Source organism: Vulpes vulpes, chromosome 5 (assembly GCF_048418805.1).
Source record: "Vulpes vulpes isolate BD-2025 chromosome 5, VulVul3, whole genome shotgun sequence".
Lineage (NCBI taxonomy): Eukaryota > Metazoa > Chordata > Mammalia > Carnivora > Canidae > Vulpes > Vulpes vulpes.
In genome coordinates this window covers 94,522,597-94,543,401 of record NC_132784.1, presented here as the reverse complement: position 1 = coordinate 94,543,401, position 20,805 = coordinate 94,522,597, and the positions used below count along the sequence as shown (strand labels likewise).

The 20,805-nt window shown below is 32.7% G+C and overlaps 1 protein-coding gene across 17 annotated transcripts in view; it reads right to left on the bottom strand.

Moving 5' to 3' along the window:
- Nucleotides 1–20,805, bottom strand: part of KCNT2 (potassium sodium-activated channel subfamily T member 2) — a 374,048-nt gene that overhangs the window by 75,134 nt on the left and 278,109 nt on the right. For 10 of the 17 annotated variants that reach the window (XR_012001790.1, XM_072759479.1, XM_072759480.1 and 7 more), the window contains 3 exons: nt 12,175–12,246; nt 8,605–8,739; nt 454–565 (listed from right to left, as the gene is read on the bottom strand). Coding sequence is in view for 16 of the 17 variants with exons in the window: in XM_072759479.1 (XP_072615580.1) it covers nt 454–565; nt 8,605–8,739; nt 12,175–12,246 (319 nt within the window). In the remaining variant the exon portion in view is untranslated. The remainder of the gene's footprint in view (nt 1–453; nt 566–8,604; nt 8,740–12,174; nt 12,247–20,805) is intronic. The other 7 variants (XM_072759475.1, XM_072759476.1, XM_072759474.1 and 4 more) reach the window with 1 other exon arrangement.

Here is a 20,805-nt window from a genome sequence, read left to right as displayed (position 1 = left end):
AGCTTTGTCTCAGATTATGTTGGTGACATTTGGGAAGCTAACTTTCAACAAAGCCTACAACTTTTCTAGGGCCTTAAGGATTATTTTAAACTGCAAAGCCCTCTGTTAACACAGATTTCTTGACATAGCACTCATGATGTTATCAATATAACTGACATTATAAGTGAGTATATACATTCTTGTTGCATTTAACTCTTTCATAGATCATGCTTTCAATGTATAATAAATGAGAGAACAAGATATCTTCATTATATTCACTTGTGATACAAATGGTTCAAATCCTTCAATTCACATTAAAAACATTGTAAACTAAGATTTTAGCTCCAAAATAAAAATTCAAAACAGCATTTTTATTTTTATTACCTCATGGCATTTCTTCCTATTTATAGGAATTTCAGAGTTACTCTTTCAAGAAAAATAGTTGAATACAACTTCCTTAATATGAAGTCTTACCTTTTCCAGTTTTGAAAGAGCAAGAGAGTAACAGTCTTTGGCTCTGAATTGCATGAATCTCATGTTGGCTGGGTGAGTAAGCTCTGTGATAATACTGAGACTGGAAAACAACCTACATTAAAAAAAAAAAACAACAACAACACCAAAAAAAACATTTGCATTACACTAACAATCCAATATGGTATTTTTTTTATAACAACATATTTATGGGTGAGTGACTCCTAGCCTTGGGCATAAAACTACATGCAATTACAGCAGCAGGCATTGCCACATAAACTGCACAGTGCAAGAAAAATGAAACACTATTTTCCAAAGAATTCTTTAACCAACATTTTAGCACTATAAAAAAAATAAATTTAGTAATTTGTCTTTTATTAGATATTTCTCTCTACAACTATAAAATTGCATAGAAGAGAAACTCATGAAGCTGATTTAAGAAGTTAGAAGGTGACATTGTAGATGTTAAAATAAAAATTTATACGATGAATATGCTGATTGACAAAGATTTCATGTGATGAGCTTATTGTCCATAATATGAGTTCTTTGATCTTCTAAGATTCCCTATTCTTATCATATCCAGTTTTAAATGTCAAATCTTGCTACAATGAACTTCTGAAAGAGAAATATTTTAGCTGAAATAACATTTCATTAAAATGAATTGAGGCCAAGGTTCAGTTGATAGTGTTATTCTAAAAGGATCATGAGAGTTTTCACGTGTCCCATAGCTTTGCATTAGCTTTCTTCCTATTCACTTCCTTCTCCCAACACAGACACACACATACACACACACACACACACACACACACAATAGTAGTTGTCAGATCATAACTACATTATTGTTATTTTTATTTACTTAAGGCAATATTTGATATCTAAGTTAACAAATAATTATCAGGTGTTTGTTATTAGTTAGCTCTGGTCTCCAGGACATAAAAAGAAGTATAAAGTGAAATTTTTGCCTTTAAATTAGACCCTACTACCTAGGGGAAACTATAAAAATTTATAAATTATAAGGCTGTACATATTTTTCCAGGGGTGATAAATATGGCTGAGACTTCACAGATCACATAGCATTATGACACCAGTGAATGGATAGCTTAGGAGAAGCATCTAGGATAGTGTTGAGATATAAGGCCAGAAAAGTAATTTGTGAGAAAAACGTACTTGCAAACCAATGAAAATATATTTCATCTTTTAGGAAATATTCATTTTCTCTGAGAAATATAGCTTTTTCTTCCATAGATATTTTTACTTTAACTTTGGATACATCTATGATTACTTGGGTGATATAATACTTTTCCACATTATATCAAATAGAAATATATATATAGCTATATATTTGAAGTCTGAGTAAAAGTGAGTGGTAATATGACTGAGTGACCTGATCATTGTACTTAAGTGTCTTAGAGTGAAAATTAGAACTAAAAAAAATGTATACGATGTACCATTTCTGTTCTGTATAAAAGAACCTCTCTATTGTTATTTTAAACTGAGGAAGTGAATGCATTATCTAAGTCTGCCACCTAGTGAAAATCTATAACTGAATAATATTTAAATAATGAAATGTTTTATTGCATTGCCTTTTAGATCTACAAAGTATTAATTACATTCATTTATAAATTTGGTTCTGAAATAGATTTAATTATGTATCCTCAAAATATTAATCTGTAAATCTATATCTGGGCATTAATATGACCTAAGACACATTTTTAATATAAAATACTTTAGAAATAAAATGACATAAAAAGTCTATCTTCTCTAAGTATTAGGATCACAATAAAGCAATATTACAGTTGAAAAATAATGTTTTTTCCTATTTAAAACTTCTCTACAATTTATGTTCTGATTGAGTGATAGAAGTATCATTATGGAGATGTGCAAAATCTCTATGGAAGAGTTCTCTGCCTGAATTAATGTATTCAAAAAGTAGTTTTGACAGACATGCCCAGCTATGCTAACCAACACAAAGATGAAAAACACACCACTTTATTTCCTAGACCACTGGGAGAACTTTGAGACTAGCTGGAATTATATATTCAAGCAAAACAAATATAAGATCATACAAATCTGGAAAATGTTTAGAATATTTTAATAAAAATACTGAACTAGTGTGCTACACTATAAATTTTGATCTATTCTGGTGTCTGGGAATGATGTTTCTGCGTAACAGGGGAGCATACACTTATATATAAGTACACACTATACATAATATACCTAACTATATATAGGTACACACACTTAGATACATGTACACTACTTTTAGACTACAATTAACTATCAGGACTAAAATAAATATGAATATGTCTTAATTATTTACAAATACTTTTTAAACATCTTAGGTCTGAGTTAGTAATAAATGAAACTATAATAAATGTCAGATATCTCCTGTATTTAAAATTATCCATGAAAAAAAAGAAAAAAAATAAAATAAAATTATCCATGCAAACCAATCAAAATAATAAAAAATATTTTTGTACTATATAAAGGAATCATTCTCATACTTATATGTATTCATTATCAATGTTTCCAATTATGTTATTTCCCATGTGTATGTATGTGTATGTTATTTCCTCAGTAAGACTATGTATGACTACTTGTGCTAAGCTAAAGGCAATTTCTTTTGCTTATTTTCATTTCTTAGCTTGCCATTTATGCTTTTAGTGTCCTGGGGATGCAAGTCTTCTGAGCAGCTCTCCCCCACTCTTCACATTGTAGCTAAAATAGTATTTTAAAACTTTATCCTTCAGTGGTTTCCTCCCTGTTATTCTTGTAAAGAAAATCAACTTGTTACCAGGCTCTACTAAGCCAATACCTCAGAGCCTTTGGCTATGCTGCCCCCATGTGGAATGCTCTACTCCTTTCTTTGCTGGCTTAGTCTAATCTTTAACTAAAAGATTATCAATTTCTCAGGGAGGTGTTCCTTGATCCACTGAACTAAATCATATATTCTTGTTGCCTGGACCTATATAGCATTATACTTTTTTCAGTAGTTGCCACACTTATCATCCTCCAGTTAAATTTTTAAATGACTCCTTTAATACTTTCCCAGCTTAGACTATCAGCAGCAACCCAAGGCGAGGATGCCTTAATCACTACTGATCACTATGTCTGCCTTAGGCACCACTGCAGCCATAGCATCCTGTATGGTCCCCAAACTTACTAGATGCTCAATAATACCACGTGAATAAATCACAACTGCAGGTGTTTGTAGAGGTCCTCCTGACCTACACCGGGTTAATGCAGAAATTTCTCCGTTCCAAACAGATCACAGATCCATGACTTGACTGAATGTTTCCATTGACAGAGCACTGGTTATCTTACCAGTTTGATCAGCTAAATTTTAGGGAAAAAAGCAAAAACAAAAATATCTTCATATTAAAACAAAATCAGCCCAAGGGACTTCTGAACTAAGTCACTCCTAGACTTTTACATTGCAGAGAAAATCAATGTTAAATTAATTAAATAAGGTGACCATTAGACTGAAAAGGTTGTAATATTTTTGCAGGCTACTTAAGCAACCAACCTCTCAGGCTATAAATGTCTCAAAGCTAAAAAATCAAAACCAAAGGACAACCAATCACAGTCAACTAGGCTTTCTCATATAATACAACTGCTTAAGCTGTTGCATATCAAATAATTTCCTTGCTTTGCTCCCACCTCTTCTCTGTAAGTCCCTCCCTCCTGTCTTCCAAGTGTTTCTAAACTGATTTTTGTTCAGATAAACTCTTACCATTTTTAATATGTCTTAGTTTATCTTTAAACATTAACAAAATATTTACGTTTGTACCCATTCTCTATTAAACTAATGTTTAATTATCCTGTGTGCTCTCTAGAAAAACCTTTGCTTTTCAATTTCTAGAAAAAGTTTTCTCACTTCTTCTTCTCCTCATACAGAGTTAGGCCATTAGCTTGAATCAGCCCTTTTTTTTTCAATACAGGATAGGCTGAACCAGTAAGTTGCTTTCAATGTTGCTTTTTTCCCTCCCTACTTAAATGAGAATAATGATAAATGCCATTGACAGACCAAACATTCCCAAAGTAGAGCATTTTGATAGTCAGTCTGACATAGTCATTTTGAAGTGGTTCATTTTGATTCAAGGCATATTTTGTCTTGCTTGTTTAAATTTAGTTTGGATATTAACCCTTGTTCATAAAAAGGTAAAAACAGGCAATATTTTCAAAAATACCAAGTGCTTCTTAGATAAAACTTTAACAAGAGAAACTTAAATTTTAAAGTAAGGACCTGCTTTTCTTTCAATTTGGAGAACTGCACAAACCTCAGGAGTGCTCATCAAATATATGTATGCCAAGTTCTAGACCCTGGATGTGGAAAACCCTGAATCGGTTCTCTGAAAGAAACATGCAGGAGCTTAACCAGCAAATCCACAATTGTCACGCTGGATAAAGACACATTGAAATGTGTAGTCCAGTTTTCAATCAAAATTATGTTTAAGTTATAAATGCATGTGCTCGCTTTGGCAGCACATATACTAAGTTATAAATGCAGTTCCAGATGAAAAGGAATTCTCTCCATGCCCCCATATCTCCTCTAACTCTTCCTACACTCCACTCTCACCCCCAAATACACTGCTGGCAAATTAATGAGACTCTCCTACTTTGGTTTTGGTCTTTTGAGACTAACTCTGAAAGGCCCTTGGACAATCTGGAGAGAATAGTTGTCAAGTTAAACTTTATGTCCTAGTAAGCTGGGTGGGTAGGAGTTCCAGTGATTAATTTGAGGGTATCAATAATAATAAATTTAACCTCATTCCAGAAAGGCAAAACAGGTCATATCAGTTACATCAGTAACTTGTGAACTAGAGCACTGTTACTTTCATTTCATATTTGAATTCCATCTCATTCTTGTCTTCTGGGCTCTAATACAAGACAGATTGAAGATTTTTCTAACATATTCCTTAGTCCTTTTAAGAGCTGAAAATGTAAAAGTCAAAATGCCCCCACATCAAAATGGAATGTCAAAGTAATCAAGTTAAAATGGCATGGGCCCAAATAGCTACACAGTCATTTCCAAATGCTAAAATAAAATGTAGCATCTCCCCATACAGAGCAACACCATAAGGTAATCTTAATTTCCTTAATACATACAGATGCCAAGAAGATTATAATTTGGTTCTCGTTTGAGGAAATTAATGATGTTCATGAAGATACAAGGATTGGCTGAGATATTTTAGAGATAATATTACTGAAATAAATTTCTAGGCCCCAGACAGAGCTTTCCCACTGGATTGCCATGTGAGCAAATTAAAACTTAGATAACTTTTGTGTCTCTGTGATAAATTAATTTGCATTTCAGGACCTCAAAATGGAGGCTGCCTCAGTGGACCAGTCCACATCACAAATCTAAACTTAAGTCACGTGTATTTACAGTAAATACCTATTAAGGAATTCTAATATACACCAATATCTATCCTCCAAATCAGCTTTAGCTAGTTCAACTTTTGGGAAAAACAGGACCTACTAGACTGACCAGGAAATGCCTGGCCTCCTAGCCAATCATTCCTGTTTCCATTTACCTTTTCTAACATCTATAAATCTCACTCTTGCCCAAAATCTCTCTGGAAAAGTGTTTCTCTGCCGGTGAGGCACTGAACTTCTCCAATCCACAGGCTATTTTCCCTTGAATAAAGGATATGAAACTCGTCACTAAATTGTTTTAGTTTTGTCATTTGATTCCAATAAAAACGCCACCTGACCAGAAACACAGTATACCCAGTCACCCAATCCCCAAATACCAAGGCAACCCTGGGATCTATACTTATTTATTTCTTTATTCCTTCTTCATTTTCTGTTTTTCTTTTTCTTCTTCCTTTTTCTTTTTCCTGTAAGAGTTTCCTGCCTCCCACCCTCCCTGGGCCCTTAGGAATGGAGACTGCCTGCTTCATGAAGTGTTATATAAAGTTTAATCGTATCACCTAAATGGTCTTCCTTAATCATTTTTAACACTATTCATTCTTGTATATTCAATGTTCCCTTAGAGATGGAGCCTTACACCTTAAACATAAATAGCCTGGTATCTAGTCACTGTGACTAGATTTCTGGCTGTGTATTGCTCACTTATGAAGATAACTGGATTCTATCCCTGGGATCTGTCACTTGTCTCTAAGGAATTTCATACTAGGTAGTGGGCAGCGAACCTGAAAGAACACTGAGAGGGAGGAAGGGAGAATGGGAAAGAGAGTTGAGATCGGTATTAGTTCATAGTAAATAATCAGTAATTATCTGCTTAAGGTTTCAGCACAGGAGTGATTATAATGATTGATCTTGGAATTTAATCTGGTAAGATGGAAGAAAAGCTCTCGAGTAACTAAGTAAGACAAGTGAAAAAGTAGTAGAATGAATAGATAGTAAGTTCCAGTGAAGACAAGATTGCTGAGAATTGGGGGTATTAGAAGAAATGAGGTAGAAAATTAGTAGTACTCAGAGACCTGAATGAAAGTGAGAAGATGGAGGGTAAAATTATTGGTACTTCAAGGTAAAGGCTAAGATCATGAGCACAGGTGGCTAAGGTAAGATATTGAAAGGACTGTCTATGTAGAATTGTTGAAATTATCAAGAATGATTGTAAAAACAGGGTTGTCAAGAGTCACAGTGAATCAGGAACCAAAATCTTCAAGGAATGTGAGAAAGTGACCTTGAGGTCACTCTTGAGAGTGGTAACTGACTGCACCTATAAAATGATACTACAAAATCTGCATAATTTTGGTCATTTGTCTATATAAATAACATTGTATACAACATGGGGATCTACCAGCATCTTCACTTTTGTGCTTTATTACATAAGACTAGCCTCATTTAGCATGCATTGACCAGCAGCTTAAGGACCAATCCATTAAAAAGTTCCATAGAATTGTTTTTTCCTAAAAAATATTATGTACTTAGTGAAATAATGATAATGCCACCACACATGTATCTGCTCTTAGTTATTCTGGTCAGTTAGTTTTAAAAGATTAGCACCTTTGGATCTTTCAGTAAGATGAGAATTTATTATTATTTATCTATCATTATCTTGAAATTAAAATTACTCATTCATAGAATATATAATAAAAGTCAAATCGATTGAAACTTTACCATAATAGAAACAAACTCATGATAAGTTAAAAATTAAAATGGTATGTTTAATCTAAAAGACCCAGGATCCTCTCCTGTTGAAAATGTAACTAGCTTTTGCCATGCATGGAATAAAAAGGTATGATTTCACTTTTTCACTGGCTATAAATCTCATCCCTCTGAATTAATTTTCTACTTGTAATTTCTTTTTTCATTCTCTGGAGAAAAAAATTACTTACATGTCTGTCATATTTTAAACATGTGCTATGCTGCCTTTAAATGTACCGCTTCATATAGCTCAATAACTAGTTAGCTATATTCTAAATGAACTTTCACATTACAATAACTTCAGAGGGCACATTTGTTCTCCTTCTGAAATAAGAGGTTCTTATGTAAGTTGAGAGTCAATATTCAGAATATTCAGGATGCTGTGACAGATTCTTCATCTGCCTAATTTCAGGTCCTGTCATTAACGCTGCAAGAAGGATAATTATTTTCTACATGCATTTTATAGATGAGGGAAACTGAATTTCTATGAAGTTAAGAAATATACTTAAAGTCACATAGTATCTACTGAAACCTCCAGGATAGAGGCATCAGATAAGTTTGATGCTATATTGTTCCAAAGTCTGTGATAAGGTTATGACTTGGCTCTTAACATGGGTAAATTACCTGTTTACAGACTTAAAATATTTCATTCTTAGTCATCTAGATTGTAAATGCATACTTTTGGCCACTCTCAGATACAAAACCAAAATTAGAATATGCATGGCCTATCATAAATCTTGACTACAACTGCAAAGGATTCAGAATTGGTTATTGTTAAACCATAGAAGAAAGCAGATTTATTATTCTGCTTATTATTTATTTTTAAAAGAATGATGACCCTGAGTTAAAAAATTAAACATATGGTGCCAGTCATACACTAGATGCTAAATAAGCACTTGTTTTAGGATCAAATGAAAGAACATAGCTTCAGTGTAATTATCTCATGTTCATTCCTTATGAACAGAATCAGAGTCAAATATTTCACAAATGTTTAGCAATGAGTAAGCCACAGGGCTGAGTTATTGAGACATTTACCTGAAAAGGGTCTGCACGTTTACAATTGTTTTGGCATCTGCCATGTAGTCTTCCTCTGCACTCATGGTACTTTCTTTGTCCACAACCACCATGTTGGCAGCAAAAGTCACTCCACACCTGAGTAAATCATCTAGGCTTTGATAAAAATCAACAGAGAAAAAATGGACTTTCAATAAATCACAATACAGGGATCAGTGCTTGCTTACCCACTGCATTTGTATAGGTTTTCACACAGTTAACCCTGTTAGATGTTAATAGGAATTATAATACAATATTCTCTGCTGATATGAAATAACTTGCATTTTTGAGCTACTTATGTTTCATCAGATCTCAAACGTTTCAAAGCATTATGCGTTAAGAATTTTTACTTAATAGTATTTATAAATTATGTAACTAAAACATGAAAAATACCCATTTTGCAATCAAATAGAAATAAAGCATGTTAGAACTGTCTTTTTATGGTTGGCACAGTATTTCAAAGACATGATATTTATATTTTTTAATCCCTAGGGTACTTCTGGTAAGAGTAGAAATGAATACTTATATTAATTTAGATGGTCTAACCCAACAAGGATATATTAAATTGTGAAATGTTTGTTTTTAAATGTATATTATTTCTTTGTGTACTATGTTTTAAAGATTGATTCTACGCAGTCATGAGCATGGAAAATATGTAAATATCAGTTGTAATCAGACTTAACCATTCAGCCAAACTAAAGTTTTTGAGCTAGTGATTTAATAACTTGATTTCTTTGATTGTGTGAAATAACTGCTAAACCAGGATACAAGTTCCTATGAATTATAAAAATCAGTCTCCTCCCCTCTCACTGACTAACACTAGCATTCTCTCACTGAATTAAGAGATAATATTGCCATTAAGGTTTTAAACAAAGAAACCACTATCTCCCTGCCTCTGCCTCATACAAACTAGAAAAATCAGACTGAATTAGATAAAGAAAATTAAACTTGAAGGAGTATAAAACTGTTCTAGGTACAAAGTTGACTGAAGACAGAGAAGAATCGGGCTGATTGATGTCTACATCTTCTGATTTAAAATATGAAGTGGAGAACATAAAGGACAGTAGAGTTCCTTTTAGATTACTTAAATGGAAGGGTCAGTTCCCTGAGGATCTTTCCTGAGCATGTGATTGGCTGAACTAGCCAATAGAGGGAAATATTTCCCTCTTATGGTAAGGTAGGAGGCAGGATTTCTTGTTCTGTTCCAAGGTGAGAGAGTATTACCAAAGCTCTGGGTCTACAATCCCTAGGAGTAGACCAGAAAAAACTATTTTGCCTGAATCAGGAACAATGTTCTGCGGAAGAGATTTTATGGCTAAAACTGTGGAAACAGAATATTATTCCAAATAAATTTCCTATGGTGAGAAGAGCCAGGTCCATAATTTCCAATCAATATGATGATCAAGTTTAATCCCTAGAAATACTTTATTTGGATGTTCCTTTAACTCAAATTCCTAACTGTTTGTATATCTATTAAAATACTTTAAAAAAAGAGAAATAAATAGAAAAGTAATGTGATATGGTTTCCTTATGGGCTACAAAAATGATGCCCAAGTCATATGCCTTCAACCTACCATACTATGATTTTAAAATCACTTCTATTTCAGCTCTTACAATCTTTTCCCTCTAATAAAACATAATCTCTCCATTATAATTATCTATATAAGAAAAGGGAAAGATAAAGTGACAGAAGGTAAGCTTGGCTGTTAAAGGATATACGGACATAAGTTATGATGGGAAAAATGAATATTTTGTCAATAATAAATCAATGAAATTGAAATTTGACAAAGAATTTCACTATGTGTACCTGTGCTAAATAGCTAATAGCTACCTATATCTATACGTATCAATTAATTCCATACTCAAAATATTGGCTGTTGTAGTTGACATATAACCTTGGCAAGTGAGCTTAGTAATCATGATTAAATATGAGTTTAAATCTATAGAAAATACATAAAATTGCAATGGCATTTCAGAACAATGTGGAAACATTTTGTTCTTCAGGTTTTAACTTTAAATTATTTATTTTTATATCCATTTAATATTACATTTTATTCTTTTTTTCCTTTTTTATCCAGTTACCAATTTATTCTTATATCGCCACGTCTAAAATCTCTCCATACTATCCTTTCTGTGAAGCCATGGTTAATTTTTTATCAGCACGGTTGCTTTACACAGTTTGGCCACCAGATGGCTGCCTAAGGAAAAAAGTCAATATTCGGGGAAAAAAGTTACAGATAATCTAAATGGCAACAACTTCCTTTTTACCGTTTTCTAAGCCTTCTTTTTTGAGGAGACGTGAATATATGAATATATGGGACTGTTTGTAAATGTTTTAATTCAAAGGTGTTTTTGGTTTTCTAAGAAAAATTTCAATCATTAGCAAAAAAGAGTAACAATACAGTGAACCTCCATATTCCAATCACCCAACCAAGCTTCAATAATGATCAACCTGTAGCCAATCTTGTTTCATCTCTAATCATAGGCATTTGATCCTCTCGGTTTATACTCATCATAAACCTTTTATAGAGAAAGAATTTATTTCATAGTTTACATGAGTAAAGAAAGATGGGAGATTTATTTACTTTTTTAAGTATCCTGTTTTTCTAATGAATTTCAATAGAATACTATCAAAGTAATATTATTAGAGATAAAGTGTCAGTTGATTTCACGTTAAATAGTAACTATAGTACATCTAACTACATCTTAGTTAGTTGGTTAGTATTAAGGTGACTGATGATGCAAATTATATTAATGTAGAATAGAAGTTAAATAAATGTCAGTTTGCTTTTTAATGCATCCACAACCAATAAGCACTTCCAAAGATACAACACTTTGTTTTTTCATCTATAGGACAAAACATAAGCATGAAAGTTCTTAATTGATAACTTTCGCATTTTGTTTTGAAGACTCTGGCTGACATTTTTTTTTTTTTAAATAAAAAGCTAACACATTTTTATAAGCATATTAGTCTTATGATCTTTAGTTTTATATTTTTATAATATCAAGTTCCTCCATATAAAAGAATTTGCATTTTAATCCTAACACATTGCACACATTTGACTTTTTAATTAACATATTTTTAGAAATTATAGACTGATAAATGTTGCTAGAATAAAGTAAGCTCTTAAGGAAATGCTCCAGTTTATAAATCTGGCTTAAAAGGAGCATCTCTAAATTATTTTGATGGTTTCCAGAAGTTACGACAATGATATCAATGCATCATAACACTGAACCCTTAGATTTTCTCTACCCCTAGGCCCATAGTAATAACATTGCTAGAGACAACACAAAACTGAAATAGCTTTAGAAACTAAACAAAAGTGACGAAATTCACATGCAGCAAGATTTGTTTTAATTCAACAACAGATTACTGCTTAAGAAGTTTGAATACAAGATGTATAACACGAGAACATAAGCTCTGCATGCAAAATACACCATATTTGCAATACTGAAATGGCAAATTACACTCATCATGCAACACGGGGGCACAGCACATGACAAACCACAGGACACCACACTAGTTAGTGTGCCAAAGATTTTGTCACCTACTTGTCAATAGAGCCCACCATGTAGTAAACCATTGGAAACCAACAGATTGCATCCAGAAAATGCATATCTGGCCTAAGTAGCAGATGGGTTACAAAATGAAACACAATGTCACAACAGTGGCAGCTCTTCTAGGGAAAGGAAGTAAGTTGACTTAGTTTGCATTTCCAAAACTAAACACTGTTGACAAGATTAATTTTAAGTGCCTTTTATCTTAACATTAATTAGTAAATGTCATTTGTACTTGTTAGGAATATACAATACACTCAGAATTATAAAAACTTGTATTTCTGCTTTCTAAATCAGAAACATTATGGCATTATTCTACAAAAATACTGAATCAATCGATACTCTTAATTATAACTAAAAAGTCTTACAATGAGTTTAAAAATTATTCATGCAGAGGAGGGATAAAATGAGAAATTAGTGATTTTTTTCTTAGATAGCCCAAAGCATAGAGAACTAAATTAGCATGTTTATTAAGAGCACTTTTCTCTAAGGAATATCCACAATTACAACATGACCCTTAATATATCAGTATATCAATCAATAAACATAGTATATGCACCCATGTAACAAATCTATTAAAGAAAATTAAAATTAAAGTAATTCACTTTTTAAAAATTGACTTACTCCACATATGTTGTTGAGCAAATATTTATTGAAATCTTTACTTATATGCATATTTGAGGAAACCATCATAAACTTGCATGCTTCCTTAAAAATCACTTAATCTACTGTATTCATTTTATAAAGTTATTCATTCTTTAATGTATCTATTCATTCAGCATATATATATATATACAAAACATTTAATATAACAGACATTTCAATATAGTAAGGCATATTGTGTTAACCTTGTACTATAAGAAATACAATTTTTGGAACACATGTACAAGAGCACACAATTACAGTATGTGTTTTAATCAGAAAATATAAACAATAGGTTGCAGTCAGAAGGCAGAATTAGGGATCATTTCACAGAGGTTATATTTAATCTGGATGTTTGCCAGTAAAAGAGAAAGTGATGGAAATTCTAGGGAAAGGGAAGTGTAGAACCTAAAATACCCCAGCTAGATGAAGTCTTTTCCTCCCTGATTTATTTCTTTTCTGTTTATCATCCTCTTATCTCTTTACACTCTAAAGAAAAAGAAATCACAATACAGTGAAATGAAAAAAGATGATCTTCCAAAGACTACCACTATTGTAATGTTGATCAATTCCTCCCATCATTAAATTTCATTGTTAGGCATTTTAAGAGGCCATGTATTATTACATATTATAGAGGTACTACAATTCATTTTAAAAGTCCTCAATTATTCAATTTATAATTATTTTCACTTTTATGCTACTGAAGTTATTTCCAATATCTAGCTGTTATAAATAATACTGGTATGAACATCTTTGAATGACATTTTCCATTAGTTTTTTAACCATTTACTCCAAAATATTCATAGAAGGGATATTAGTGGATCATAGAATATAGATATTTTTGAAGCTATGACATATCTTCTCTTCAACAAATAGTAGCAGTCCCAGTAGCAATCTTTTTATAGTGCCTTCTAGTTCTCTGAGCACTGCTCTGCTTCTTAAAATTAGAAGTGTCATTCTCACTGCTGATTCAAACCCACATGTCTCTTTCTTACCCTACCTCATGACTATAGAAGCACATGTGAGGATACAAGTGCCACAAGACTGGGGCAGTACTGAGATTTTGCAGCAATTTGAAATATCATTTTGCCTGTATCTTTTTTTGGTTGTTATTTTGTTTCATCTCCTTTTACTCTCATATAGTTTTAGTCAGATAAAGTGCATATAGTTCAATACCTTAGGTGGCAGAGATGGGTCCATAATCCTTCATTATCAATTGCAGATATATGTACCCTGGCTGGAAAAACCACACTTTTAATCTGACTCATTCTTTTAAATTCAGATGATTTCAAGTTCTTTATGCTATCTTCCCCATTTAAAGCCTAGTAGAGCAGGATGAAATGTTATTGAATAATTGAACTTAATAAAGATATTGAAAATCTGTGTAATAAATAGTACTGGGGTCACTGAGGACAAAATTAAGTCCTTACTTTAAGCCAACCTTTCTGTTAGAATTAAAAAATTGAAAATATGGCATTTGTATTTTGTTGCTTTATCCAGTATGAATCACTAAAGTTACTTAATTTAAATTATTGCCTTCCTTTAGGAAATTCATGAATTTTAGCCCTACACAATTCTGCCACAAATGTGTATTTACGATGTTCTACAAAGCAATCTTCTACATACTCAGAAATTAATCCAGCATTTGTATTGTGGTAGCATGGTTCATCCTTACATGAATTTAACTGTATTACAAGGTAAATCAAGCCCTTGAAACCTGGTAAATATATACTCTTGATGAAGCATATCTAACATAAAGAGTCTAATATGCCATACTTTTTTGCAAATGTAACTTGTATAGAAAATAAATTTATCTACTACTTCTATGAATAAAGATAGTTCACAATGAAACTTGAGATATCAAGAATACAGCAATTGTACAATTACATGTATTATGTTATCTCATTTAAATAAATTGGCAACAGTGTTCATGTCGCTAAACTGCTTAGTAATTAATGAGTAACATAAATGATATCAGAGGCTCTTAATAGACTAATCTTTCTAATATTAAAAGTTAATTGGCAAGCATAACCTTTACATAGAAAACATGAAGCAAAAACATAAAACGTTAATAAAAATAGGAAATGTCCCTTTCTTATGTTATACTCCCAAATAAAGTACAGATGAAGAATGGAATGTAGAAAAATAAAACCATTAATGCGATAGAATAAAGTGTATGTACTTTTTAATCCGAATGCTAAATAGAGAAGGCTTATCTATGTTAGAAATTACATTATGGAGGGATGCCTGGGTGGTTCAGCTGTTGAGTGTCTGCCTTCTGCTCAGGGAGTGATCCTGGAGTCCCAGGATTGAGTCCCACATCGGGCTCCCTGCATGGAGCCTGCTTCTCCCTCTGCCTATGTCTCTGCCTCTATGTGTGTGTGTGTGTGTGTGTGTGTGTCTCTCATGAATAATAAATAAAATCTTAAAAAAAAAAAGAAATTACATGATGGAAAAGTACTAAAAATAATTGCAGATTTAACAGTAAACCTCATCACAAAAATTTTAACATATAAGAAACAAACGTTGAAAAATATGCTTATACAAAATTTACAGATCATACTTGCTTAACATGTAAAAAAGTATTTTAAATCAATAAAAGATAAACCTAACAGGAAAATAGTCCAGCACAAAATAAATATGCATAGATCAAAACAAAATATGCTGAATCCAACTAGTTAATAAAATAAATTAAAGTTTAACAAGCACAAAAATTGATGATAGCAAACAGAAAAAAATTGAACACATCATTAATCACCATCCTAACTGTGATTGTATTAAGAAAGATGACTGCTGGGCAGCCCTGGTGGCACAGTGGTTTAGCGCCGCCTGCAGCCCAGAGTGTGATCCTGGAGACCCGGGATCGAGTCCCACGTCAGGCTTCCTGCGTGGAGCCTGCTTCTCCCTCTGCCTGTGTCTCTGCCTCTCTCTCTCTGTCTCTCATGAATAAATAAATAAAATCTCAAAAAAAAAAAAGATGACTGTTTATGAGTCTAAAACATCATATTCTTACAAAAGCCTTCATTATAAAAATTATCCTTATATTCAAATGTAATTAGCTAGTGTTTGCTAGGAAGTGAAAAGGTTTGTGGATTTGCATGGATTTGCAAAGTTGAAGATCATTATTTCCCACTGAACTAATAACTATAATGAACTTAATTTCTGATTTTCAAATTCAAAAATTGAATGTAGTGAAAGTTTATTTTATTAGCATTTCATAATTCTATACTTAAGTATACTTAAGTACTTTATTTCTTTCTGGAAAATATATAAGCAGTTTCATTTCAACTGCCTAAAATAAATCTCCCTTTTTTGTTAACTGGATTTTCACCCAAATCCACTCATCAGTTTGAAAAATGACAATGTCACTTTTTTTGATTGGTAGAAGAGGGGAAACTGACATTTCCTGACTGCCTTTTCTAAGTGAGATATTTCACTAGTGCTTCATATACACTGTCTTATAGAGTTTCAACATTACCTATTAAGATAAATGTTCTATTCATTTTACAAATGAGAAAATTGAGGCTTAGAGAAACTTAATAACATGCAAAAGGCTTTTTACCAAGAAGGTAAGTTAGCTTAGACCCTATCTCAGATCTATATGAGTCCAAAGTTTAAATGTCTTTAACAAGGACTCTGATGTATCAATTTATCATCGCTTTTGAAATAAGCCAAAGTTTACCGGACACTATATATGAAAAGAAGATTGATGTAATAAAAAGGTTTGTGTAAATAAGATGTAAAAATTAGGAACATAAGCCTGGATTCTTGTACTTCAACTTTATGTAGTTTTGAGTAACATATTCCAAAGCTTTTGACTTTTTTTCCCGTCTTTAATATGAAATGATATTATCAGATGACTAGATGACCTTTAAGGTTGGGGTGGTAATCAAAATTTTGAAAATCAGTATGGCACAACAACAGAACAAACAAAACAGATGGCCACCCAATCAGAACTGAGACCACCTCTTATGAGCCAGTATCAAGTGCAAGATGTTTTCCATTGTGACTGGGTTTCACTTTGTTACCAGATGAGATCTAGAAGGCTTTCTATTTGGAAACATTATAAACACTTGTTTTGACATATCATGTTTGTGAATATTATCAATTTCATTTGCATTTTTAAATCCCATACTTATGACATCTGTTATTATTTATTTGTGTTATATTGAATTAATTGGTCTTTCAACTAAATTTCCTAAATAGCCATGAAATGAATATTACTTTCAGCAATGCTCATGTAATTTAAAACAAAGTCAAACCCCACTTAACTAATAATAAAAGTATGTACAATTCTTAGTGTATAATTTCTTATAACATGGAAATATTTTGAAGAAGAAAGCAACATATTTCTTTGTAACACTGTAGGATACATTGTGAAATACTAATTATGGCAGAGCAACAGTTATCTCATTAAAAAAATTGCACAAAACCTCTTGGAACATTATTTATTAGTGTTTAGTTTTTGTTTCCTCATTCTTGACCAAAAGGGCAAAGGACAACAAATAAAAATGTTAGATACCACTTTTGGGAAGTACTCAGGAAGATAATAAACATGTACTTTTCTCCTAATCTTTGACTGAAAAGTCAAATCCCACAAAAATCATCTAACAAACAACAACATGGGAATAGTTGGAATCCAAAATCTAAGTCAGGAAACCAAGAAAATCTAATGCAAAATAATCCAAAGTTAAAATATGTTGTTACTAAAAAGAATTGACAATGTATTTTTTACATATATCAAAAACCTGTAGGTTAAGCAAGATCTTATAGTTGAAATAAGAATGCACTGTGAATTATATAGAAAGTTCTAATCCTAGAATTGACTCTAGAAATAGTAATTTAATTTCTTTGGTCTGTTTTTCCTTGCCTATAAAATAAGAGTATTGTAACAAAGGGACATAAGCTGGTTTATTTAAATGTTATCATTGTAAGTTGTGAACTTTGAGATCTTAAGTTACTTGGTACATCTCTCTGAGAATAAATCATCACTATATGATGTGGATATATTTCTAAGGGGAATAAAATGTAAAACAAAGGTAAAGTGTCTAGTGTGATGACTGACATGTAGTAAATGTTCAACAATTATTACTATTATGAACAGAGGGTAGAAGTAAAGTATATTAATTTTATTAAATGATCTCTATGATGTTACTCTGACAAAATACTCTCTGATAAAAGCTACACCTAGATTTACAAAGAACTATTGACCAGTTTACCAGTAATTAAGAGAAACAGAATTTTCAGATTTTTTTTTATGATTAACCAGATTCAGGAATTAAGATTATAAAAACAATCACTTGCTTTTATAATTCTAAACTACAAATCAATGAATCAACCAATCCATCAGTAACTGGGCATTTTGGCAATCTGTTTATTCAGAACCAGATGAAGATGACTAATTTAGTTATAGCCATTCAAAAATCTACCTAAGGTACACATGTTAAGGAACTCTAGCCCCTGCCACCTGTTCAATGGGATAATGAGATGGAGAAAGGGGGATTAGTGATGCTGAGATGGCATTACTTAATAAGAACAGATGTTAAAAAGAGAAGAGCCCATCTTCATTCCATGGAGTAAATACCACTCCAAAATTTGGAGAGAGAGATTCTTTTGGGAGGTGCAATATTGTGATTTATAAGAAATACATATTTGAACATTCAGATCATTCATAATTCTTGGATCATAGCTCCCAAAATGCTTAAAATTTCCTGAGGATAAGATCAATGGGAACATCTTTGTTGTCTTGTCCTCATTCCTGATATTGCTTCAGAGTCATAAAAGTGAAATAGGTATCTTGCTATTCATAACAAGCTCCTTTCCTCTACACTGGGTTGGTATTAATGAGACTTTTGGAAAGCACCTTTTTGGGGGGCTTTCTGTGGGGGAACCAACCATGAATAGAAGGTTGGAACTTTTAGTCCCATCCCCTGATTTCTGAGGAGAGGGGACAAACGCTGGAGTTTGAGTTTGACCTCCAATGGCCAATGAGTTAACCAATTATGTCTATGTAATGACCCCTCCATAAAAACCCAAAAGAAGGAATCTGAGGAGCTTCTGGGTTGGTGAATATATGGAGATCTGGGAATAGTGGTGCCTCAGAGCTGGAGTTTCCTTGCCCTTTCCCCATAGCTTGCCTTATGTATCGCCTCCATCTGGCTGTTCCTGAGTTATACTCTTTTATAATAAACCAGCAATACAGTAAGTAAAATGTTGCTCTGAGTTCCATAAGTTATTCTAGCAAATTAATGGAAACTACTTTCTAGGGAAATTAGTAGGGAACTGATTTCTAGTCTGTCGGTCAGAAATATAGCTAACATCCTGGACTTGTTAAGTAGTGTCCAATGTCCAAGGACAGGGCCTTTGGAACCTCCAATCTATTGCTGGCCAGTCAGAAACATGGGTGATAAGCTAAAGCTTGTGACTGGCTTCTGAAAGGAAGGGAGCAATCCTGTAGGACTGAGCCCTTACCCTGTGGAACCCTTAATCTAGATATTAGTAGTGTTAGACTCTACTTGAATTGTAGGACTCCTGGTTGGTGTTTCAAATGTTGCTTATTGGAGATGTGAGGAACCATTCACCAACACATACACACATTGAAATTGGATCCAGGAATCCAATTAAATTTACACACTAAAACAAGAAATTTTACCCTGATATAACGTAAAGCAAAGGAAAGATCAGTTTTTACCCTGCTTTACCATAGAGATGCTATAAGCACAGCTCTACTTTTTCCAGCCTCTTTCTATGTTCCTCTCTGTATTCTGAGGCCTCAGTGGATCCACTCTGATCCAAGCCATATAAAATGGGAATGTTCTAAGACAATCAACTTGTAAATGCCCTTGCCTTAAATTCTGTTTTAAGCAAACAGACACAACATAAGCAAAAAGAGCGAAAATCTGATGCATTAGAATTCACAAGGTCAATTAAGCATTTCTTGTGTGCCACTTCAGCCAGTTCCTTTGAGTTTCCTGCCAGAAAGTTTCTACAATTAGAGATACTTTCAAAGGCCTTGGAGGTGTTTTACAAGGACTTCATTGCCATTGCCATAGCCATCCAGCATCCCAACTTTTATCCTCCTAAGATTTGTTTCATTAAGCTTTCATTTCTTCAGACAATGCGTCCAAGTTTCTGTCCCCATAACTGCCCTAAATTTACCTGACCTTTCCTTGGACACCAAAGTGGTATCAGGAAAGTCACTGAGGCATGATATCTGAAAATGCTTCAACTGAAACTTCTAGAGTGTTCTCAAGTTTTAGAGTCGATTATCATTGTGATAATGATGCTAAAAAAAAGATGCATCAATTAGTGTCTTGATATTTGTATATTTAGTATAAACAATGTTATAAAGTTATACTATAGTGGGAAGATATTTTTGTTTTCAAGAACCTCTTTTGATAAATTTTAAAGGCAGAGACAAGGCAACAGATTTTGGCCTCATTTAGTTTATCCTGAAATTTTGCATCACTTTAGAATTTAAGAGGAGTGTTGGAGGATCCTAAAATATGGTATTGATCTAAGGACCATCTGCTACCAATTTTGACTCACAGAGAGGAATATCATAATTTTAGGATACAATGGGTTTGACCATGCCATTCATGACCTACATTTATATTTGCATAAGGATTTTTAAATGCTTAGGTAGTCTTATTTTGCAAGAGTATATCAATCCAACATTTTCAAAATAAATGAACACAGTAAAGCATTAATTATTCATGTTATGTTATAGAATATATGTTTTAACAGTGGAAGAATCATAATAAGTTATGATGATGTATCATAGTATAACATAAGAATGGATCATTAATGCTTGGCTGATAATTAATGGTTCTTTAGAAAGACAAAAAATTGTCCAGTTTTGGCAGAAAATTTCCAGGCTAGTTGATTAATTTAAGGAAAATAACTGTAATTATTTCAATGGCCTGTTTCCCACTGGTATTGAGTGATGACCACTTGCAAAATAGTTTTAAATAAAAAGCTCAA